At 34.8% G+C, this 25,440-nt stretch overlaps 5 protein-coding genes across 5 annotated transcripts; 4 read left to right on the top strand and 1 right to left on the bottom strand.

The window, feature by feature from the left end:
- Nucleotides 1-3,999: 3,999 nt before the first annotated feature.
- Nucleotides 4,000-5,102, bottom strand: LOC120282525 (probable carboxylesterase 2). The gene has a single exon (XM_039289350.1). It carries the CDS (start codon nt 5,021-5,023, stop codon nt 4,055-4,057), a length of 969 nt encoding a protein of 322 aa, XP_039145284.1. The 5' UTR covers nt 5,024-5,102; the 3' UTR covers nt 4,000-4,054.
- Nucleotides 5,103-8,385: 3,283 nt separating this feature from the next.
- LOC120281944 (probable carboxylesterase 2) lies at nt 8,386-9,613 on the top strand. The gene has a single exon (XM_039288634.1). The coding sequence runs from the start codon at nt 8,532-8,534 to the stop codon at nt 9,468-9,470; it is 939 nt and encodes a 312-aa protein (XP_039144568.1). The 5' UTR covers nt 8,386-8,531; the 3' UTR covers nt 9,471-9,613.
- Nucleotides 9,614-14,318: 4,705 nt separating this feature from the next.
- Nucleotides 14,319-15,384, top strand: LOC120282567 (probable carboxylesterase 2). The gene has a single exon (XM_039289408.1). It carries the CDS (start codon nt 14,354-14,356, stop codon nt 15,317-15,319), a length of 966 nt encoding a protein of 321 aa, XP_039145342.1. The 5' UTR covers nt 14,319-14,353; the 3' UTR covers nt 15,320-15,384.
- A 1,239-nt stretch (nt 15,385-16,623) lies between these two features.
- Nucleotides 16,624-17,736, top strand: LOC120282371 (probable carboxylesterase 2). The gene has a single exon (XM_039289178.1). The coding sequence runs from the start codon at nt 16,736-16,738 to the stop codon at nt 17,693-17,695; it is 960 nt and encodes a 319-aa protein (XP_039145112.1). The 5' UTR covers nt 16,624-16,735; the 3' UTR covers nt 17,696-17,736.
- Nucleotides 17,737-19,658: 1,922 nt separating this feature from the next.
- LOC120282161 lies at nt 19,659-24,150 on the top strand. The gene is made up of 5 exons (XM_039288915.1): nt 19,659-21,041; nt 21,288-22,743; nt 22,857-22,919; nt 23,080-23,199; nt 23,915-24,150. The coding sequence occupies exons 1-5, from the start codon at nt 19,659-19,661 to the stop codon at nt 24,148-24,150; spliced, it is 3,258 nt and encodes a 1,085-aa protein (XP_039144849.1).
- The last annotated feature ends 1,290 nt before the right edge of the window (nt 24,151-25,440 follow it).

The following is a 25,440-nucleotide window of genomic DNA, read 5'->3' as shown; positions in this document are numbered from 1 at the left end:
ATTTTAATATGCGCACATGTTTTCACAAATCATTCCAAATCAAAGCATATGTAACCATCAAAAATAAATACATGAATCGAATAATTAAATCATATATACATGTATTTTCACTGTTTGTAAATATGTATAATCATACAAAACTGATGTATCAATATGATTGTCATGGCACATCAACGGCAAATGAATATAAGTATATTTCAACAGAATACACAATTAAACATAATGAAATGAAATAATTAAACTATTATTTCCAAAATACTAGCCATTAAATAATTATTTCAAATTAATAATAATTAATCAATTATTTAAAATAATAGCCACTACCAACTCACCTGGTCTCCCTTGGGTTTCTTGCTAGATCTGGAACTCCATCCCAAATCTAATCAACATCTAACATGATAACGAAATAAAAATAAATAGATAAATACAGGCTAATGACCACAATTAAATCCAAAAAAAAATACAAGAAACAATAACAGGCTCTCTAATTGGACCAACTCACTCCAATCGGTTCAAACCTGATTTTACATAATCAAATTGGCCTTCAATTGCACTTAAACCAACTCAATTTGGGCTAAATCATTCTGAATCAACCTGAACCAACCTCAATTTCACTGAACCAAATTTAATTAAACCAACCAGCCTTGAACCAACTCAATTCTTATACAAAATCTGTTGAACCAGCTTGGTTCAACCGAACCCAATTCTCTTCCAATTGGTTCAGCCCAAAACCCTTAGCCCAACACCCAAACCAAACCCAAATCAACTTCAACCAATTTGACTTAACCAAACAATTCAAGTCTAACCAAACTCAACTTGATTTGACCAAACCTAGACCAAATCAATTCCATTAAACCCAACCACTACAATTCTCATTCAAACCCAACTCCAATCCATTTAATGAACTTGACTAAACCAAATCAAATCTACTCCACTTGATTTGATCAAGCCCATTCAACCAAATCAAACCCAACTCAACCAAGTTACTCCAACATGGTTTGATCCAACCATATCAATTTGGCTAAACCCAATCAATTTCAATCCAACCATCATCATTAACATCTTAATCATCATCATCATCATCAACTTAATTAACTAAACCAAACTCTAATCTTGGTACTACAATAATGCTACAGTAAACCCGAAAATCTCATCTCCATTTCAATTTTCAAGCAATATTCATCATAAATACAAATATTTTCCAACCAAAATTGAAGCAACAACCCTTATTAACAACAATTTATCATTTTCCATCATCAAACTATCTTCTCTAAGAAAAACATGAAATTTTCAATCTAAAACACACACACACACATATATCCAAGTATATCAATAAATAAATCATCAAAATACTTACCAAAAAATACTTCATTCTATTCTCCCTTCAACGATCTCCAAGTCCCTTTCCTTAAAAACCTTTAATTTCTTCCTTCTCTCTCTCTCTCTCTCGGGTACTGTAGCTCTGATGGAGAAGGAGGAGGTGAAACCATCAAATTCTAGAGTTTTCTCTCAACTTAAGTTTTCAGCCAAAATTCACTGAAATACAATTTCTTACAATAAGGTCCCTAAAAATTTACCAATGATCCTTGAATCATGAAATAGTATTTCCGAAAAGTCCTTACAGACTGTCCAACGATCCCTGGATTGCAACACAGTATTTCAAAAAAGTCCCTTATATCTTACCCTACAGTCCTTGGTTTCCAAAAATATTTCATGTCAATTTCTATTACTCTTTAACCCAAAATCTTTTGAAAACATTCACATTTAGGTCTTTATTATTTCCACTTGGGGTTTCTCAACAAGATTGCTCTGTAGAAAAATTTTACTGCAACTATAATAATACCCTGAATATATTTTTCAATAAATATCCAAAGATTCAAAGTATTACACTTCCCCTCCCTACTTTTGCAGGCGGCCTTCCCCTCTTTCCCTTCTCTCTCTTTTTCTCTCTCTCTAGAGTTTTTTATTTTTATTTTTTAAAAAGTCAGATTTTATACAAATTAATCCAAAATCAAATTTTATATGGATCACTTCACATCATTTCTTTCATAAAAAGCAAATTATAAACACCATTATTATTAAAGAATTATTCATTAGTTGATTAAATAACTTTTTTTAGAGCTCTGGCTTCTAGTCAATTCTGTTATGATTAATTTTTTTATTAGAATTTAATTAGTGTTTATTTTATATTTTATTTTAGTAAAAAAAGGCAATAAGATTCTTACAGATATTTTAAATTCCTTGACATTTTTATTTTTTAAAATTAATTTTATTTATTAAAATTATTTAATTGCTTTCAGCCTTCCTCATCTTGGGGATTTATGGGGTTGTCTCGCCCTTAGGACCTGTATTGGAGGAAGCATACGTCATCTCAGTCTAGCTCCTCGAGGTTGGGAGAAACTTAGCCATGAAGAGTTCGGTGAAGTTGGGTGAGCTCTGTCTAACCTAAGTAGCTCTTTGTCGTTGAGAGAGTTTCTCGAGATTGAGTCAAGTTCACAAGTTTAGCCATAGCAAGTTCATTGGCAAGACAAAATAACATGTAAAAATAGCAAGTACCTGTGTCCTCTTGTTTGGGAGAGATATAAGTTTGATTCTCCCTAACCGAGTTTCACAGTTTTAAGAGGGTTAAGAGGTTGTGGCAATTCTCCCACCCACGTACGCCCCTAAAAGTTGGTGTTTGTCACCCTACCTCCATAGTAATTTTAAATTGCTCAATGTTGATGGATGTTTGAGCAAGACATTTAAAATAATTCGAAGTCATTAAGCATCTAGAGAGTTTTAGGAATTTCAAGATTTTTTTTAATTTCATCTAAGACTTTTAAATGTTCTTTTTATAAAAATAATAAATTCTATATACATCAGGAGCATTTGCACGAACCGGGAATTTATCATCCACTATATACATTATTATCTATTTTCTAAAATATACATTATCAGTTTTTCTAAAATATACATCATCAGTTTAGTTTTTGTTCTAGGTCACGCATTAAATTGAATGTGTGCACGTGGAAGGACTTTTCAAGTGATAAATGATCACTAAAAACTAAAATTAACTAATAATTAAAATTATATTTTATCTAAATTTAACTTAGAGGATTATGTAGGTTAACCTGTTTAGAGATTTTTTAACTAGAAAAAAAAAGGTTTGTGATATACGTTTTAAAAACAAAGGTACTATTTTCTACTCTTAACAGATAATAAAAAAAAAAGAACTTCATAACTTGGACGTCCTTCAAATTAATTAGTATGTCACAAAAATTTTAAAAAAAAAACTGACATCTAAATCATGAGGGAAGTAGCAAATTAAGAAACAGAATTAATATATTATATGGCAACAAAACTTCATGATTTATATATATCCAACTAAATCTTGAAAACGAGTTTGTCCAAATAATTTTTATTTTTTCATAAATAACTATAAAATCTCATAAATTTACTGAGCTTGGCAAGATTTTCACTTAAACTAAAATAGGCAAGGTCCCAAAGTCTAGCAAGGCTTCAAGAGATTAAAGAAAGTGACAAGTTAGGAGACATGAGAAATTTTCCTCTGAAGGAATTTTATTCACAAAATGTTAGTCCAAATATATTTTTTTTTATACTCTTAGAAATGTTTCTTGGGGTAACACCTCACCCTGATTAGTAGGAAAATAAATTATAAATTATCTTAGAAACACCAATCATCCCACTTGTAGGACAAAATACCAAAACAATTTTTTATTTACTTTTATTTATTTTTCTCAAAAAACCAATCTTATCATGTTCTTTTGTCCCGTGCAAACTCTCATTTTATAAGTTAATTTTGAACCAAAAAAAAAACATCATGCATGCTTACATAAAATTTTCTAATGAATTAGACATTTTACTGTTAATTTTAGGCATATAAGAAATAATAAAATATAATGATAAAAATAAGAATTAAGCACAATCAGTGTCTTCATATGTGTCCCATCAGCTAAAAAAACCAAAATAGTAATTAATTTAGAGAGTAATTAACTCCAGCATTTCAGTAATACATAAGACTTTTTGTTCCAATATTGTTCATGCAGATGCAGCATTACTTAAAGAAATCAACTAAAACTTTAATCATCTCCAAAGCTTTATCACAACCAGGATTAAGAAGATAAAAACAATGGTCCTCTCCTTGAGACTCCAGAAGTCCAACCATTCCTTTCCATCCACTTCCTTTCAAGTTCTCATAATAAACTCTACCCCTATCCCTCAATAAGTCCTTACCAGCCACACAAACCATAACCTTCTCACAACCCAACCCTGCAAGTGAAGGGGCACCCTCCACAAAAGGGTTAATCCTATCATCATCATTCCCGCTTGTTCCAGGACACACAGAAGGCCACATCTTATCCAGTTCATCTACAGTTAATACCTTTGAGGATTCATTTCCAGCCTTTGCAATCTCACACTCCAACCTCTCAATTCCCCAAAAATATGGGTGCGCCAAAACCATCCCTTTGATCACCTTCATCCCTTCACTGGACCCAATCTTCATCACCATGTGATGAGCTATGTTCCCTCCTGCACTATCTCCACCCACAAACACACGTCCAAAGTCTGCATGGTTTTGCAACCATGCATCATTTTTAGTCTCTGAGACCACCCATTGAAGTGCCTGCCATGAATCTTCATATCCTGTTGGAAGAGGATGCTCTGGTGCTAACCTGTACTCTACTGAGGCTATGATTATGTTGCCTTTGGATGAGAGTGAGTTGAGATAGTTTTGATTCCATGAAGAGAAAGCACTTCCTAAACAGAAGCAGCCACCATGATAATAAACAAGAACTGGGACTTTCTTTTCTGGCTGGTTTTCTACTTGTTTTGGTAGATAAAGACGAGCTGAAACATTGTTTTTTGGATCAATGGTTATATCTTTGGAAGAAACTCCATTGATAGGATCATAAGCAGCATGAACGAAATCAGGGCCTGGGTGTGCTAGCCTCTCTATTTGACCATCTTTGTATACACGGAGATAATTGGCCACTTCCCAAATAACTTCATTGTTTGTTGCCATTGCTTGATGAACTTGAGGTGAGTTAAAGAGTGTGTGAAGGTGGTGAGGATGAGGAAATGAGAGGCTTGTTTGTAGAGAAACTAAGGTTGATTAAGGAGAGGACTACTTAATTAAATTAAATAATTGGACATGTTTGGCTTAATGGTGCTATCCAAGATTGAATTCAAACTTTTGACATATAATTATTTGATTATCATTAATTAATTGACGTAATGGAAGAACAATCATATATATGTTGTTTCCAAGTTTTTGTGGAGTTGCCGGGAAGCTTCTTTGCTTGCAGCCGCCATTGACGGTGAACTTGGATGAGGATGATGATATAAGATATTGTTATTGAATTTGGTATCTTTGGTTTTATCGATATGGTCCAAGATTGGATTAAAATTAATAATTGTTAATTTGTTGTTCGATTGTCAGGACAACTACTATTATAAATAATTAAATTAGATGCCCGGATCCGGCCCGATTTTAAATCCGGACAAGTGTGATTTGCCCAGACTCGGTTTTTTTTCAAAATTAGGTTGTCCGATGCCGAATTTTATTTAAATATTATAATATACATTTAAAATTAATTTAAATACTAAACTATATACATTTAAATCCGGACATTTAATATACATTTCAATGACAATCATGAACAAATGCCCGGTTGTCCGGATATATATAAAAAATTTAAAAATATATATAAGAAAAATATGGGCTTGGGCTTGAAATGTATAAAAAAACATGAACAATCATATATATATATATATATATATATAAAAGAAATAAAAAAACAATCATATATGGGCTTGGGTTTTGAATCATGAACAATCATTTAAATATTAAACTATATTTAATTAGCAATAAAAAAACATGGGCTTGGGCAAGTGGGCTTAACATTATATATATAAGAAATTTAAAAATATAATAGCCCAGTTGTCTGGATTTCTTGGGCCGGACCAGGCCCAGATTTAAATCCGGACAACTAGACTATGTCCGGACCTGGCCCATATTACTAAAATTTTTGTCCAAACCCGGTTTATTCCGGGCCGGACAAAATTGGGCCGGCGGGCCAAGACAAAGTATTGCCACCTCTACTAATGGGATTGTGCCCACTGTTTTTTTTTTTTTTAAGGACAAATGTGACAAATGCGTGCACAGGTAAAAAATTGAATGTCTAATATGTGTGCCATTGTCAATGATGTTGGATTCAAATTGTAAACCCGAATCCATAATTAGAGATTCATTACCACTAATAGTGTATCCTGCAGAATTTAAACTCAAGATCTATTTAAATATTTCACATCAATGGCCAATGTCATTTTGTTATGGAGACTTTGATGTATTTTTATTTCAACTGTTCAGTTCTCATGACTTTTTAACTTATTTTCTACCATTTTTTTTCGTACAATTACTCTAGTGCATAGTTGTCAAACTTGATCTGTGTTAACCTAGTGAATCGAATCGGTGACTCAAAGACTAAACTTGGGTTGGATTTGTTGAAAATCCATCTAAAAATTTAATCTTGATCTTATTTAGCAGATTTTCATTTACCCAAAAAATTGTTCACAAGGGTCTGACCTAATAAGATAAAGCAAAGTAAAAAATAAAAGTTATCACTCTCAAAAATAGAAATTTTGATGAAAAATATAAAATATTAATCTATATTTTAATAAAAATTCTAAGATAATTTTTAATCAGAAAAATATATATAAGAAAATATTTTATTTATAAGAGTATATTAAAAAATATACTTTGAAAGAGCTATATATATGTAAATTATGATAATTAGTTATAACGCAATTTGATATAGGATAACTTTTTAAATTTTTTAAATTTGAAAATGATTTGTGGAGAATGGTCATAATTAAATGGTAAAACATTTAATTTTTATGTGAGAGGTGAATAATTCAATTTCATCCCTATACATAATTGTGTGAAAATAATAAAAAAATATTTGATTGGTGTGGGGCTCCGGAGGTTTTGTCCTCATTGATTTGTTGAGAAAAGTTTTAAAATACCTGTCATGTTCTATGGATTTTGCATTAATTAATTAATTAAAAAAAACTTTCAAGAAAATTCAGAGTGTTGAGACCGATGCTAAGTTGCTAACATAAAGGATTGCCTTAAGCTTACATAGAGAGATTTTAGCTTACTATAGGAAGTGTATTTTTTTTATGGTATTGATTTAAAAGCAATTTTTTTAAAAAAAAAAATAAAGTAGATAATCTATTCACCTCAATTAATATTAGACAGAGTTGATTTTTTTGACTCTTTACTTGATAAAGAGAATAATTCTGATAATCCAAATAAGATTAAAAAATTTATAAAATAATTAAAATTCTATCACCCTAAAAAAAGTTTACGCATAATGACTATTTAGAATTTTAGACCCCTATAAATTTGAAAATGACTAAATAAACTCTTGACTTAGTCAACAACGTTACCCCTTTAAATTCATTTATGACCATATAAGACCTTGCCATTAAAGAGAAATTAATTTTTTTTAAAAAAAAAAGATAAAGACATAATGACGTGGATGCTGACATGAATGTCAACTTAACATCCACGTTATTCAGAAACCTATTCGGAAAATTTACACATAAAGACTATTTAGAATTTTAGACCCCTACAAATTTGAAAATGACTAAATAAACTCTTGACTTAGTCAACAACGTTACCCCTTCAAATTCATTTATGAGCATATAAGACCTTGTCATTAAAGAAAATTAATTTTTTTTTAAAAAAGAGATAAAGACAGAATAACGTTGATGCTGACACATGAATGCCAACTTAACATCCATGTTATTCAGAAACCTATTCGGAAAATCTATTAGGTAAAAATATTATTGTTTTTAATAAATTATTTTATTAAAATTACATATTTACCCTTGTTCTTTTTCTTATTCCTCATCATCGTCTCTCCTATTTTCACCTTTACCTCTGATGACTATATGATCACTTGTGGAATAACACAAGCCCTGATAAGTGATTTTACCAAAAATTTGTTTTCTCACTCATTTGATATGGAGGACCCCATAAAAGCTCACCGCTTCATGTTCTTCCATATGGCCCCTCACCATCAACGTGTATGTCAACAAACTGGACACGAATTATTCAGCTCAATTAACGTCAAATTTGGGTAACTGCAAGAAAAGGATTTTGCTTAGTTTTTATTTGGAAAAATTAACAAAAATTTAGATCTTTTTTCAATATATTCTTCCAGTGTTCAAGATGCTCTCTTTTGCCAAGTTTTTAAAATATTGACATATACACACACACACACACACACACACACTCTCTTTTTTTCATGAAATATTAACATTTAATAGTTTGAATTGATCAATCTTGGAAAATATGAAAAGAGACAAATTAAGATGTCAAATTTGATGTGAATATATCTCCCTTCCTTTCATGAATTTTATTTTCTAGCTCTATAAACAACCTTCTGATCATTTCCAACACCAATAATTCTCATCGGCCTCATCACCTTCATACTCTCTTTTCTCCTCACCCAAGTTCATCAATGGCAGCCAACAATGAAGTTGATTGGGAAGTCCCCGGATATTTCCGAGTATACAAAGACGGTCACATAGAGAGGCTCATAGCCTCTGACTTCATTCAGGCGACTTATGATCCTCTCAATGAAGTTTCTTCCAAACATATAACCATTGATTCAAGAACCGGTGTTTCAGCTCGTCTTTACCTACCAAAACAAGTTGAAAACCAGCCAGAAAAGAAGTTCCCAGTTCTTGTTTATTATCATGGTGGTGGCTTCTGTTCAGGAAGTGCTTTCTCTCCACAGTATCACAACTATCTGAACTCACTCTCATCCAAAGGCAGCATAATCATAGTCTCAGTGGAGTATAGATTAGCACCAGAGCATCCTCTTCCAGCTGGTTATGAAGATTCATGGCAGGCACTTCAATGGGTGGTCTCAGAGTCTAATGATGATGCATGGTTGCAAAACCATGCAGACTTTGGACGTGTGTTTGTGGGTGGAGATAGTGCAGGAGGGAACATAGCTCATAACATGGTGATGAAGATTAATGGGTCCAGTGAAGGGATGAAGCTGGTCAAAGGGATGGTTTTGGTGCATCCTTATTTTTGGGGAGTTGAGAGGTTGGAGTGTGAGATTATTGGTGCAGATATAGTGGATAAGTTATGGCCATTTGTGTGTCCTGGGACAAGTGGGAATGATGATGTTAGGGTCAACCCTTTTGTGGAGGGTAGTGCTCCTTCACTTGTAGGGTTGGGTTGTGAGAAGGTTATGGTTTGTGTGACTGGTAAGGACATCTTGAGGGGAAGGGGTAGGCTTTATTATGAGAAGCTGAAAGCTAGTGGATGGAAAGGAAAGGTTGAGCTTTTGGAGTCTGATGGAGAAGACCATGTTTTTCATCTCTTTAATCCTGGTTGTGATAAAGCTTTGGAGATGATGAACCATTTAGTTAATTTCTTTAATTAATACTGCATACATGACTATGTGGAAAGACAAGTTTTATGTATTTTGTCAATATTGCTTATCAGAATGAATAATTGAGGGGATGCTCTGTCAGTGTCTAGGATAGACTTTTCTGTAAGGGAAAATGCTGATGCATATTTTAAGTATTCTATGATTGGATTTACATCCAGTTATTTTATTCATTTTAGTTTATTTTTGTTATTTACTCATAAAGTTTTATTACTTATTTTATTTTCATAATAAACAAATTAGGTATCTGATTCACCACTAAGCCCACTTAGCTTGTCCCCTTAAAAAGGTTGGTACTCCATATGCTTGCAATTCTTTTTCTAATTAGTTCCACTCTTTTATCTCTAACTATTTGCATTGAACTCTATCTCTCTCTTCATGTGCTTGTGCTTTGCTTGTGATTCACATGGAATCTCTCTGTGTTTTTTTTTCATTGAATATATATATATATTGTGGTGACATTCCTTTAGCTTTAAAAAAAGAAAATAAAAATATAAGGATTGCTCTGCATATGATTTGTAAAATAGGTCCAAACAGGGCATCTTGGATGAATGATCCACCTGCTCATTGCTTTCATGGTTTCATCCGTATGATTTTGTTTTCCTAAACAATCATCCACTCCCAATAAATTCTATTGACTTTGCTGTTGTATATGTTTTTAGTTTCTCTTCTTGTATTTAAGCCTTGTTTGGATTGTTTTTAATATAAGTGCTTTATTTTATAAATTTTGTTGTAGCATTTTTGTATTTGGTTTTTCCATCTCTAATAAAGTTATAATAGTTTATTTTTATAAAAGAATGTTAAAACATTAAAAAAAAACCAGAAATTATGCATAAAATGGCCATATTCACATCAAGTTCATTGCATAAAGTTTTTATTTTGAGAAGAATCTGAAATTGAATTTTAAAGCCTAGATAAAATAAGAATATAAATGCATTGAATAAGCAATTCTATGTTTGTCCTTAATTTTTTTTTAAATAAGAGTGTTTTTCACTTATTTATTTACAAAAATCTTAAAATTTTCTTAAAAAATGTGTTGGCAAAATTTTGATTTGAAATACAAGGATCATGGAGCCACATAGGTTAATTAAAAAAAAAAAAAAATCATTTTCCTGGCTAAACCCCATTTTATTTTTTATCACTAAAATTATTCAAATTCCATTCTAAAAAAAGTGATTTTTTTTTCATTTTGAATTCTTATTTTTTTTTAATAATTATTAAACTGGCTTATTTTGTAGTTTTTTAATCTATTTTTAAAATAATTTTATTGCTTTTTTAAAAATTATTTATTTTAAAATAATATATTATTATTATTATTATTATTTAGTATTTTAAAAAATAGAGCTATCGCATGTGATTTATTTTTCAAACTTTGCTACGGACCTATAGCCACAGTTTTGTTTGTATATACATATATAAATATTTTTAAATTATTTTATTATTATTATTATTATTTATAAATTTTAAATAGATTAGTTGTTTATTATTTTCAATAACTTTTATTTTATTTAATTTTTTTTATTTGAGTTACTTGTCTTGTAGTTTATTGGGAAAATTACTGTTTACCCCTCGATAATTTCAAAACTTCCCAAACAGCCCCTGTGAGTTTTGCATACCTCAGACAGCCCTTCCTTTATTGTTTCACTTCCTTTTTACCCCCTGCATTATGAAATTTCATCATTGCCCTTAAACCTTTTTGCATACATTTTTTTCATTCTTTTTTGCATTCCTTTTTGCATGTACTCATTTCTTAAACAGAGAGCTCATTTTTTTAAACAGAGAGCTCATTTTTTTAAACAGAGAACTTATTTCTTAAACAGAGAGTTCATTTCTTAAACAAAAAACTCATTTCTTAAACAGAAAACTCATTTCTTAAACAGAAACCTCATTTTTTTAAACATAAAACTCATTTTTTAAACTAAAACATTAATATTTAAACAGAAAAACAAATATTTACGTGATAAATTAATCCTGGATATGAAAACCAATTAATCTTGGCCACTCGTACATATTTAAATAGAAACAACGATATTTAAGCACTTTTTTAAACGTAAACGCAATATATTAAACAGAAACATCGATAGTTAAACAAAGACAAACAAGCATATCAACAGATAACTCATTTCTTAAACAGAGAACTCATTTCTTAAACAGAGAGCTTATTTTTTAAACATAGACCTCATTTTTTTAAATAGAAACCTCATTGAGTAGGGACATTGAGTATCTCATCGTCGCTGATCTCGCGCTAACGCTTGAGGCTCGAGCTCCGAGATCCGGCGAGCGATCTCGAGCTAGCTCGCTCGTGTGGGGTCTTAAAGGAGAAATCTTTATCGGCGTTGGCGATCCGGTTAGCTGACGCTCCTCGGCGGTCGGAGTGGTGAGGTCTTCGATGGCGACGCTCGGATAAGACAGGGTCGAACTCGAAACGGAACCATTCTCGATCGCGGAGACCGCAACATGGATAGTAATAGAGTTAGGGTTAGGGATCATTCCGAGGTTTCGATCCATGCTGCCTAAGTCGGTGACGGAACGGAGGGAGGAAGCGACGCCCGATGAGGGGTTCGATCTCGTCGTCTTCGTCTTTTGTCTTCATCGCCTTCCCCGTCGTCGACCTCATCTCTTTTCATCTTCTTCGCCGCTCGACCTCGGGGAAGACCGCATGCTCCTCGTCGTCGAGCGAAGGCATCGAAAGGTTGCACTCGTACATATTTAAATAGAAACAACGATATTTAAGCAATTTTTTTAAACGTAAACGCAATATATTAAAGCGAAACATCGATAGTTAAACAAAGACAAACAAGCATATCAACGGATAACTCATTTCTTAAACAGAGAGCTTATTTTTTTTAAACGAGACCTCATTTTTTTAAACGAAACCCTCATCGAGTAGGGGACATTGAGTATCTCATCGTCGCCGATCTCGCGCGAACGCTGAGTGCCATGGCTCCGGATCCGGGCGAGCGATCTCGGCGTGGCCTCGCTCGTGTGGGGTCTTAAAGGAGAAATCTTTGTCGGCGTTGGCGATCCGGGTTGGCGACGCTCCTCGGAGGTCGGAGTGGTGAGGTCTTCGATGGCGACGCTCGGATAAGACGAGGTCGAACTCGAATCGAACCATTCTCGATCGCGGAGACCGCAACATGGATAGCAATAGGGTTAGGGTTAGGGATCATTCCGGGGTTTCGATCCATGGTGCCTAAGTCGCGATGCGAACGGAGGGAGGAAGCGACGCCGATGAGGGTCTCGATCTCGCCGCCTTCGCCTTCATCGTCTTCCCTCGTCGTCGACCCTCATCTCTTTCATCTTCTTCGTCGTCGACCCTGGGAAGCCCGCGATGCTCCCTCGTCGTCGAGCGAAGGCATCGAAAGGTTGCACCTTTTTCTCTGGCAATATCGAGATCTAGATCGAGGTGGAGATCAAAATTCTAGGGTTCGAAATCCCATTTTTTTCATGCAACGTGATCGTGATTGTGAGCACGATGCTTTTGTCTCATCGGCCCAAATTTCAACCGCAATAAAGAGATTTTAGGGGTGATAAATACACCACAAAAAACTCATTTCTTAAACAGAAACCTCATTTTTTTAAACAAAAACCTCATTTCTTAAACAGAAAACTCATTTGTTAAACAGAGACCTCATTTTTTTAAACAGAAACCTCATTTCTTAAACAGAAAACTCATTTTTTTAAACAAAAAACTCATTTTTTTAAATAGAAAACTCATTTTTTAAACAGAAAACTCATTTTTTAAACAGAACCTCATACCTCATATTTTAAATAGAAGCTTCATTTTTAAATAGAAACTCATTACACCCAAGGGCATTATAGTCAAACCCTGTCACACTTGCCACAACTTCCCACGCAAGGGACAATTTCGTCCAAAAAATTCCAAATTAACTCTATCAATCAATGTTAGATGTTTGGGGGGTTTAAAAAATCATTGTATTCAAAAGTAAGGGGTTTTTGGGGAGTGCAAAACTAACGGGGTGTTTTTGGCAATATTGCAAACTTACAGGGTGTTTTTGGCAATTTCCACTTAAAAATATTGTAAAGTCATTTAAGTAATAAAAACAAAAAATAAAAGCTAGATAGGGAAATAACCAATTTCTTTCCGGATTGGACTTGTGAAAGGATTGTGAGAAAACTTTTGAAATATTTGCCCATGGTTTCTGCTTTTATTTAGTTTTAGGGTTAATTAATTTGATGATCTGCTAGCAATTAACCCATTGACCCACTAACCCACTAATTCTGTGCCATGTGATCATCAATGTGCATGTCAACAACTAGGATATTAATTGTTTTTTCAGCTCAAATGCTGTCCAAATTGCGCAGTTAGAGATAAGATTTTTTTTTTTTTTTAGTATAATTTTATTTGTAAAAATTAAGGTTTTTTTTTTTAATTTTTATTTTTTACAATATTCAAGTCATTTTCATAAAATATATCCTTCAGGTATTCAAGAATATCCCTTTTGCACAAGTTGTTACTAGATTAATAGATTTTGGTACCTTTTTTTTGTTTGATAACAACGTAATTGCATTAGTTTATTTAAAAAATAATAATTGCAGAGACTTCAAGAAAAAAAAAAAAAGAGAAGAATGCAATAAACTTCTTACCATATATATATTACCACACACAAGCAAAGGTGGTGATTGGTTGGACTTGGTTGTAACTTTTTACTATATTTTATTATTTTACTGAACTATTAACATGTAATTTCAATCTTGGAAAATGTCAATAAAGACAAACATGTCCAATTTAATTTGAATATTCCTTACTTTCACCAACCTTAATTTCTCTATAAACAATCTTCTCATTTCTAACGCTAATTCTCATCCTCATCACCTTCATACTCTCTCTTCTCCTCACCCAAATTCATATATCAATGACAACCAACAGTGAAGTTGATCAGGAAGGCCCCAGTCATCTCCAAGAATACAAAGATGGAAACATGGAGGTGTTCACAGCTCCAGACTTTGTTCAGGTGGTTTATGATCTTATCAATGAAGTTTCTTTCAAAGATATAATTATTGATCGAAAAACCGGTGTTTCGGCTCGTCTTTATCTACCAAAACAAGTAGAAAACCAGCAGGAAAAGAAGTTCCCAATTCTTGTTTATTATCATGGTGGTGGCTTCTGTTCAGGAAGTGCTTTCTCTCCACAGTATCACAACTATCTGAACTCACTCTCATCCAAAGCCAGCATTATCATAGTCTCAGTGGAGTATAGATTAGCACCAGAACATCCTCTTCCAACCGGATATGAAGATTCATGGCAGGCACTTCAATGGGTGGTCTTAGAGACTAATAATGATGCATGGTTGCAAAACCATGCAGACTTTGGACGTGTGTTTGTGGGTGGAGATAGTGCAGGAGGGAACATAGCTCATCACATGGTGATGAAGATTAACGGGTCCAGTGAAGGGATGAAGCTGGTCAAAGGGATGGTGTTGGTGCATCCTTATTTTTGGGGAGTTGAGAGGTTGGAGTGTGAGATTGATAAAGGTGAAGATGAGTCCACAAGTCTCAGTTTTGATTTAGCAGATAAGATATGGCTAATTGCATGTCCTGGGACTAGTGGGAAGGATGATGTTAGGATTAACCCTTTTGTTGGGTGTGCCCCTTCGCTTGTAGGGTTGGGTTGTGAGAAGGTGATGGTTTGTGTGGGTGGTAAGGATGTATTGAGGGGAAGGGGTAGACTTTATTATGAGAAGTTGAAAGTTAGTGGATGGAAAGGAATGGTTGAGCTTTTGGAGTCTCATGGAGAAGATCATGTTTTTCATCTCTTTAATCCTGCTTGTGATAAAGCTTTGGAGATGATGAAGCTTTTGGTTGATTTCTTTAATTATTAATACTGCATATGCATGCATGTATGCATGAACATATGGAAATAAAATGTTTATGTATTATGTCAATTAATTTTATCAGAATGAATTTGTTGTTAAATGATCCTGTAATTAAGTGTGTTTTATCATTAAGCTAGCTGCTTTTAAGGTATTGTACATGTTGCGCGCCTATGAATTATTGTGGGGCCTTGTCAGTGTCTAGAATATATAGTCTTTTCTACAAAAGGAAAATGCTTATGCTTTTAAAGGAGTCTATGATTGGATTTATATCGAGTTATTTTGTTCATTTTAGTTTATTTTTGTTATTTACTCACAAAATTCTATTACATATTTATTTCTATGATAAACAATTAAGTATCTTATTCCCCACTTATATAGCTTTTCCCCTTGAAAAAGGTTGGTACTCCATGCAAATCCATGTTCTTTTTCTTATAAGTTCCCACTCTTCCATCTTTAACTATTTGCATATGTGTCTTTTTGTGCTAGGTAGTGTTTAATTTGCTTGTGATTCATGTGGAATCTCTTTTTTTCTTTTTCATGATATATATGTATATATTATAATGCCATTCTTTTTCCCTTTACAAATAAAAAAAAAAAATTACTACACATAATATATATATATATATAGGTCAATACAGACAAACCCTAATTAATATTAGCTGTCACCTCAGATGAATGATCCACTTGCTTATTGTTTTCAAGATGTGGTCATCAGTATTTTTATTTTCATAAATAATCATCCACTCTGATTTTTATTAAATTTGTTTTTTTACAGTATATGTTTTGGTTTTTATTGTTTTAATTCATTGTTGTAGCGTGTTTGTATTTGCTTTTTTTTTTTATCTTTTATAAAATTATAATTTTTTATTTTTAAAATAAAAAAAAGAGACTTGAGAAAATTATACACAACATGGTCCTAAAATTTTCTTAAAAAATTATCTGTGGCCAGAACCTAAATTTGATATGCAAGGGCCATGTATCCACACAGATTAATTAAAAAATCTAAAATAATAATTTTATAAAAATCCTTATGTATATCTTTACAATTTGGAACTCTATAGTTTTGTACTGATATTTACTTATTTTTAATAAAGAATGATAGCAAAGTTCAGATTTCATCAAGAAACACAACCCAATAATAGATGGTAAGTCACCATCAACTTTCCGGATTCTCTCATATCCTTTCATTTGTTTAATGGACCAATATATTATCTTTCCTTCCAATTATATTATAAAAATCAAAATAATGATTTTTTAACCAAAAACAAACAAACAAACAAATAGTGTTCCACATCATCCAATTGACAATCAATTATCAAACAAACAAACATAAAATAATTAATTTCAATCCAATCTTCAAATTTAATATCAACACGCCACCAAAGCCTTTCAAACCTCATCCTCATCCAAGGCTCAGCAACAATGGCGGATGCAAGCAAAGAAGTTGAAAGAGAAATTCTCAACCTTCTCCGCATCTACAAAGATGGTCACATGGAGAGGCTCACAGTCTGTGACTTCGTTCAGGCTACTTATGATGATATCAACCAAGTTTCTTCAAAAGATATAACTATTGATCCAAATACCGGTGTTTCAGCTCGTCTTTATCTACCAAAACAAGTAAAAAACCAGCCGGAAAAGAAGTTCCCAGTTCTTGTTTATTATCATGGTGGTGGCTTCTGCATAGAAAGTGCTTTCTCTTCACTGTACCACAACTATCTCAACTCACTCTCATCCAAAGCCAACATTATCATAGTCTCAGTAGAGTATAGATTAGCACCAGAGCATCCTCTTCCAACTGGATATGAAGATTCATGGCAGGCACTTCAATGGGTGGTCTCAGAGACTAATAATGATGCATGGTTGCAAAACCATGCAGACTTTGGACGTGTGTTTGTGAGTGGAGATAGTGCAGGAGGGAACATAGCTCATAACATGGTGATGAAGATTGGGTACACTGAAGGGATGAAGGTGATCAAAGGGATGGTTTTGGAGCACCCTTATTTTTGGGGAGTTGAGAAGTTGGAGTGGGAGATTGGGAACACTGTTTCAAGTATTGATGCAGAGAGTGTTGATTTGGTTTGGCCTTTGGTTTGTCCTGGGACTAGTGGGAATGATGATTTTAGGGTTAACCCTTTTGTGGAGGGTGCCCCTTCACTTGAAGGGTTGGGTTGTGAGAAAGTGATGGTTTGTGTGGCTGGTAAGGACATAGTGAAGGGTAGGGGTAAGCTTTATTATGAGAAGTTGAAATCTAGTGGATGGAAAGGAGAGGTTGAGCTTTTGGAGTCTGATGGAGAAGACCATGTTTTCCATCTCTTTAATCCTGCTTGTGATAATGCTTTGGAGATGATGAGCCATTTGGTTGACTTTTTTAATTGTGAGTGAGTTTTGTTTTGTTTTGTTTTGTTTTGTTCATCATGTTATGCCTTTAATTAAAAATAATAATAATAATAATGCTTGCTTTTCTTTTGGTTTGCTTCTTCTATTCATGTTTGGAATTGTTGTACTCTATTTTTAATATACATATAAATGTGATCATGAAGAGAATTAAAAACAAAAAAAAAATATAGTGTATGCTGCCAATTGCATGCGAGCTTTTTAAATAATATTTTCCTTAAAAATTTAAAACATGTTCTTGGTTTAATATAAAGGAGGAGGGAGTTAACGCCTCATTGAGAGCTCAACGAAACTCTCATATAAGAGAAGGTTGGTGGCCATTGAGGGGGCATCTTTAATCAATATATTTTATATTCTAGAGTTTGATCAATCTATTAAATTATTTTTAAAGATAGATAAACTATTTCAATTAAAATAATTTTTTTTTTAAATTCAAATGTAATAGAACCCACATTTTAATTAAATATTTTTTTTGTCATCCATAAATTCAATAAAAAATTTAAAATTTATTATTATTCATATAATTTTATTGTTTTAAAATTATATTTTCTAATATATTATTTAATTATTTTTATTAAATATTTAATATTTTATTAAATAAATATGTGTTATTGAAATATATAATGTAAATAGTTAAAAAAAAATGAAATGATCCTATATTATGGTATAATTATTATGGGATGCAGTTTAATAGATAGGATTTTAATTGGTTGATAAGGTGATATGCACATTAAACTCTAAAATAATATAACAATTAAAATGCTCTAATTGTTTGGAAACTAATTTTTTTGTCAGAACTCATTGGATGTTTGACTGAAAACATGCAATTGGCGAGCTCTGAAGAAGGTCGCATGATGGTGACTCTCGGGGGGTTACTAGCGTGCAGGTGGCGAGCTCTGATGAAGGGAGGAGTGCTGATCTCAAGGCAGTTGCTTCTCTTAAGTTGGGTGGGCAACATAGTGAGAAGCCCATTCCTGTTTTTGGGCCCTCTCCTGTGAGCCCTGGCCCGAGTGAGGATTTAATTAGTATGGGGGAGATTGAACTGAATTGCTTAGATAGGGCTAGTGGGCCTGAGCTTGCTGGGCCGATTAACAAGGATTGTTTAAATGAAGAAGGGAGCAAAATTATTGATGGGAAGGAAAGCTCCTATTGTGATCCCTCAAAACCACCGGATGCTTTTAATCCTCCACCAAATTTTAAGTGGGCTTTTCTTCACGGTTTTTGGACCCTTGTTCCAACTATGTTCTCAACTGATGTCATTGTTGCCTCAGTTATTAATTCTGGGTCCGACCCACTCGAGCATAATGAGCCACGGGGGGGGGTGATCATCATGATGATAACCTACAAGGCACGGAAATCCATGGGGACAAAGAATCTGAACAGGAGATCTATAGCTCCGATAGTAGACATTCTGATGACTCTGAGACAGACTTTGAGGAGAAAGTTCGTAGATTGCTGCTCAATGGTCAGACCGAGGACCCTAATCAGGGCACAAGAAAGAGTGAGCGCAGGAAAAAGCCCTCATCCAGATGGAATGAGGAAGCGGGTTTTATTTCACAACCATCTCGTTCAGTGAAGAAGAAAGGGAACTCTACCTCGCCTTCAGAAGGTACTGCTCCCAACCCCCTTCTTATATCTGAATGGAATGATATTCAATTGCTTAATTATTGCAATGCATGTGGTATTTCTTTTGATTCTCTGCATCATCAAGAAAAATGTTTTGCACATATCCGTATGCTTGAATCAACTCGTTCGGTCACCTTAGGTGATGGGGAGAGGACCATACTGTTGAGGTCCTCCCCAGGGAAAAATTAGTTTTTTTATGAATATTATTAATTGGAATGTACGTGGACTAGGATTACCTTCTAAGCGTTTCCTAGTTAAAGATTTTCTGACACTTCATCATGCGGACATTTGTTGCTTACAAGAGTCAAAGTTGAGCAGTGTAGACATGTCCATTTGGAGATCCATCGGGGGATCTCGTCTTGACCACTTTGCTTTCCTACCCGCCATTGGCTCTGCGGTGGGAATTATTGTGGGATGGAACAATTTGCTTTTTGACGGAAAAGTGCTTCATGTTGGCTCTTTTTGCCTTTCTATCGAATTTATTAATAAGGCAAACAATATTACTTGGGTGTGCACTTCTGTCTATGGGCCTAATGCTAGGAACCTGAAACAAAGTTTTTGGAATGAAATTCGTTCCTGTCAACCGGGTGGGGGGTTACCTTGGGTCATTTGTGGGGATTTTAACTCGATCTTTGCTTCTTTTGATAAGTCGAGTGGGGTCACTAATCGTGAGGACATTAGATTAGCTCAAGCTTTTTTATGTGACCTACAATTGATGGAACCCCCGTCCAATGGGAATCGGTTTACTTGGACCAATGGACAGTCTAACCCGATTTGGGTTAAACTTGATCGATTTTTGATTAACTCTCATTGGGTCACGTTATTCCCCAAGGTCTTACAAAACTACCTGCCCAGGCTGGGATCTGATCATGTTCCGATTAGACTGGAAGTAGGTTTTCATTTGCCTAGTCCTAGGTCTTTTCGTTTTGAGCAAGCATGGTGTCTAACTGATAATTTCGATATGCTCATCCGGGAGTGGTGGAGCTCTCCCAACCCCTGTGGGTGTGGGGCCTTCATCTTAGCTAAAAAGATCACTAGTTTACGGGAGAATCTTAAGACCTGGGCAAAATTTGAGTTCGGATCCATCAAGTTGAAAAAACTTGGGATTTTACATGAGATGGATGTATTGGATCGCATCAGAGAGACTCGTTCTCTCACTCCTGTTGAGATAAATGCTGAGGTCCACCTGAGGACAGAGTTAGGGGCGATCCTTAAGCAGGAGGAAACCTATTGGAAGCAAAGGGCTAGGATGACTTGGTTCAAAGAGGGGGATGAAAATACTAAATTCTTTCATTTAGTCGCAAATGGGAGAAGAAATCGAAACTTTATTCCGTGGGTTTTGCGGGATAATGTTCGGGTGGAAGACTTTGAGGGTATTGGAAGAACATTCACTTCTTTTTATCAAAACCTTTATGGCACGGAGCAGACTTATAGACATCGGATTAACTGGACAACACTTTTGGGGAGCAAGGGTATGCATAATTTGTCTAACCTGGATGCTCCCTTCACTCTGGAGGAAATTAAAGTGGCGGTATTTGGGATGAGGGCTGATAAGGCACCAGGCCCGGATGGTTTTCCTATGTTGTTTTTTCAGAAATTCTGGGACATTGTTAAAGGCGGACATTTTTTTACTCGTGAAGATTTTTCTTTCGAGGGCGTGCCAACCTTGAAAGGATTAATTGGTCAAATATTGCCTGATTGCAAAAAGGCAAGGTCCTCAAGACCCCTCACATTATCGCCCAATTAGCTTGATTAAGCTGTCAGTGAAAAATCATCACCAAAATCCTTGCTAACAGGCTTAGCACTAAGATTGATGATTTAATTGATCCAACTCAGTCAGCGTTCATAAAAGGAAGATGCATCACTGACAATATTGCTACTCGCTCGAGAACTAATCTTCTACATGCGAAGCATCATCTCTTGGGCCTTATTCTTAAGGTTGACTTTTTCTAAGGCCTTTGACTCTGTTGATTGGGGCTTCCTCCTGGAGCTGTTAAGGGCAAGAGGGTTTGGTGAAAGATGGATTGGTTGGGTTCGAACTATCTTGGCCTCTTCTAAGGCTAAATTCCTCGTCAACAACGCTCAATGTGGTTATGTCCGCTTTCGTAGAGGGCTAAGACAGGGGGATCCTCTCTCCCCTTTGTTATTTGTGCTTGTGGTGGATGTTTTGAGCTCAATGTTTAATCATGCCCTTAACACGGGGATTCTGCATGGGATCCCACTTGGGGGTTCTGGGGTCAAAATGTGTCACCTACAGTACGCTGATGATCTCTTGGTCATGTCTACTGGAGGGGCGGAAGATCTTAGGATTATCAAATTGATCCTTTATGTGTTTGAGGGGCTTTCTGGTCTAGCGATCAATTCTGAAAAGACATGTCTTTATACCTCACAAAAGAATCTTGAACCTCAGGCTTTCCTTGCTAGGACGCTCCACTGTTCTGTTGGCGTTCTCCCTTTGACCTATCTTGGGATACCTATCTCTGGGGGAAAGCCGCGGAAGCAGGACTGGGATATCTTGATCAATAAGGTTAGATCCAGACTGGAAATTTGGAAGTCCAAATTTCTATCTTTGGGGGGAAGATTAACGCTGTTGAATTCTGTCCTTATTGTCATTCCCACCTATTGGATGTCCTTATTCAAGCTGCCTTGTTGGGTGATTAGGAGCATTGATAGAATTAGGAGAGACTTCCTCTGGTCTGGCCCAGACTTGCATCATCCTAAGATTCTCTTAGTTAACTGGGCAACATTGTGTCGATCTAGAGAGCAAGGGGGTTGGAATATTCTCAATTTGGAAGTGTTTAATAATGCCCTTCTCGGTAAGTGGTGGTGGAAGATCATTCTGGGGGCTAGATGGTGTGGGGCCGAGATTTTTAGAGAAAATTATTTTGGTAGCAGGCCAACCTGGAATCTTTTCCATAAACAGTATTGTAGAAGATCGGTCTTCTGGAATGGTATCCTCAAAATCTTACCTGCTTTCTGGAAAAACATTTGCTCTCTGGTTAAAGGGGGATCTACCACTCTATTCTGGCTTGATAACTGGGTGGAGGGTCGTGCCCCTGCTGACATCTGGCCCCATTTGTTCCTGTCCTCCAGGGACAAGGAGGGCACGGTCAGGGATTTGTTTAATGGGGGGTTGACCCTCCCTTTCGGGAACTTCTCTCGGGAGGGTAGTCAGATTACTTCTCTTTGCCTTCAGAATTGCGCAATTAAAGATGATCGAAGTTGGGGGCTCTCTTCTAACGGGGTGTTCTCCGTCAGATCCTTCTATCATTTCTTGAATGATGGAGGGCTCCGTTGTAGATGGACTCCCTCCATTCTCAAGGGTTGCTGCCCCAGGAAAATTAATCTTTTTAATTGGTTGGTTTGGGACAACAAAATTCTTACCCTACAAAACCTTGCGATTAGGAGATGTAATATCCTCCGGGATATCACTTGTGTGATGTGTCACTCCGCGATTGAGTCGGCAGATCACCTTTTCTCCCAATGTTCTGTTGCCTCTCAAATCTGGGGTTTTTTTTGCCAGTTACTGGGCGGCCATCGCACCCCTTTTTCTCTGATGGATCTGTGGGGGAATTGGCGTTCCCAGGTTACTAAATCCTTGATTCCCTCTTGGGATTTGATCCTTCGAGCTATAACTTGGAATATTTGGTTGGAGAGAAATGCACGCATCTTTGATTGTGCTTGTTCATCTACTACTTCGGTTATTTTTAAGATTATTCATATGGTGCTTATGTGGATGAATGCAGCTCCTGATTCGAAGAAAGCTAAACTGGAGGAGCCAAGCAGCAAACTCAGGAGAAGCCTTGATTTCCTCTCCTCTCGTGACTTGGAGCAGGGGGCTCAGTCCGATCCGGTTCCTCCTCAGTGCGAGGGATAGCTCTTTGATGTTCCTGTTTTCCTAGGAGGGGTCTGTCCTCCTAGTGGTCTGTGTTTTTCTCCCTTGTTTTTGTTTTTGTTGTTCTTCTCTTCTCCCACTCCTGGTGGGTAGACTGTTGGCGCTCCTCTCTGGAGTTTTGTTTGTTGGCTATCTTTTTTAATGCATGTGGTTTATCCACTTTTTTTAAAACATGCAATTAAAAAGAACACAAGAAATGAAGAATACATGACAAAGACCATAACTGAGGATACATATATAATACTTTTGTTTCCACCCACTACGCACTTGGTCTCTGTCCTGTTTTGAAACTGGGAAAACCTAGTAAACATGTTAGGACAAAGAATATATCTTAGAACAGTTTATACAATCTAATAAATCCCATAAACTTCAAATGCATAAAACCTGCATAGTTTGAAATATGAAAAGAGTAACAAATAACAAATGTCACGGGCTACAAAAGATATAGAATATAATAAATTGACTAGCTTTGTTTTTATTCAATAATTAACCACTGTTAAGCTATCCATCGGTCTGCTATATTCTTGATCTAAAAAAAATAAGAATAGACTTATGAACTTGAGAGCCTACTAAATAAAAAAGGTAATTTTCTTGGTTGAGCATTAACCTTTGTTCATATTTCAATTTGAGCATCAACATTCAAAATATGTCAAAGTGAGCACTAATATTTAATTTGGTTACATCAGTGAGGTTGTTGGGGTTTTCCGATGAGAATTCAGTAATATGGACATCGGGCTCCGCGTCATCTTCACTCATGAAGGCTGCCACATTAGCAAGATGGGAAGAAAATGGAAAGAAGATGATGAGAACAGAGGATGAAGAGGCTGATGTGGTAGCTGACATGGAGCAGAAGTGCACATGTGGAAAAATTACTAATGTGGTAGCCTTCACGATTGAAGATGACATGGAGTCTAGTGCCTAGGTTGCTAAATTCTCACCTGAAAATCCCAATAATCTTACAGGTGTAACAAAACTAACCCCTTGTGTGGTTGGAGGTTTTTAGAGGGGTGAAGGGGAGTTAGGAGAGGTGAAAGTTGTTTAGTTGGGGGAGTGAGGAAGAGGAGGAGGAGTTTCACCCCTCCAAACCCCTCATATCCCACCCCTCCAAATCGGGGTCTTTTGGAGGGGTGGGATTATTAAAACAAATTTTGATATTTAAATCTTTATGAAAAGACCAAAGTATCCTTTGTCAATTTGAGAAATTACGATAATATCCTTTTTAAATCTAATTTCATAATAACAATAATAATAATAATAATAATAATAATAATAATAATAATATAAGAATGATAAACAAATATAAAAAATTGAGTTATACAAATAATATTATTACTAATAGTAATCTTAATTTTAATATTAACAAAATTTGTACAAAATAATCTTTTAGATATGTATAAAAAAATATTATGATCAATTTTATATAAAAAGGCAAATTAGTAAAATACACATCAGTTCTCACTTCTCCTCACTTCCTCTTCTAACCAAACAAAAAAAATAGATTACCCCTCCACACCCCTCCATTGAACCAAACATAAAATTTTTTCAAACCCTCCATACTCCTCCCCTCCTTACTCCCCCTCACACCTCCCCTCCCCCCTCCCCCACTGAACCAAATGAAGCCTAAATGTTAGTCTTTATTTTTATACGTTTGGAATGTTGGTGCTCAAATTGAAATATAACCAAAGGTTAATACCCAACCAAAAAAATTACCCAAATAAAACACTAAAAAGAATTGGGATTATATAGGATTTAGTAATTTAAATTCAGATAACATATGCAAGAGTTTATCAAATATACAATTTTTAGGATTAAGGTGATTTAACAAAAATGCAAACCAAACATAGCTGAATAATAAAAATATTGCCTCAAAATTATGTTCGATCGCAATAAGAATAATAGATGTCATTTATTTATATTAAGTTAATAATAACTAATTAATTAAATAAAATAACTAATCGAATAAATAAATAAGTAACATTAATAAAATTAATAAATAAATTCAAAAGGTAATATATATATATACATATACATATAATAATTTTATTTTTGCATGAATTTATATGTGGATTTACTTACATGAACTAATGTTTAGAAACTCCAATCCTATATAATTAATGTCAAGCCTCTTCGATATGTCCTATATTTAAGAAATGAAATTCTATTAGCTCCAAGGTACTCTAGCTAAGATAACACAAAGAAACTTATAACTTTT

The sequence above is a fragment of the Dioscorea cayenensis genome, chromosome 18 (genome assembly GCF_009730915.1).
Source record: "Dioscorea cayenensis subsp. rotundata cultivar TDr96_F1 chromosome 18, TDr96_F1_v2_PseudoChromosome.rev07_lg8_w22 25.fasta, whole genome shotgun sequence".
Classification (NCBI taxonomy): Eukaryota; Viridiplantae; Streptophyta; class Magnoliopsida; order Dioscoreales; family Dioscoreaceae; genus Dioscorea; species Dioscorea cayenensis.
Note: the sequence above shows the minus strand (reverse complement) of the source record. Positions and strands in the feature narration are given on the sequence as shown.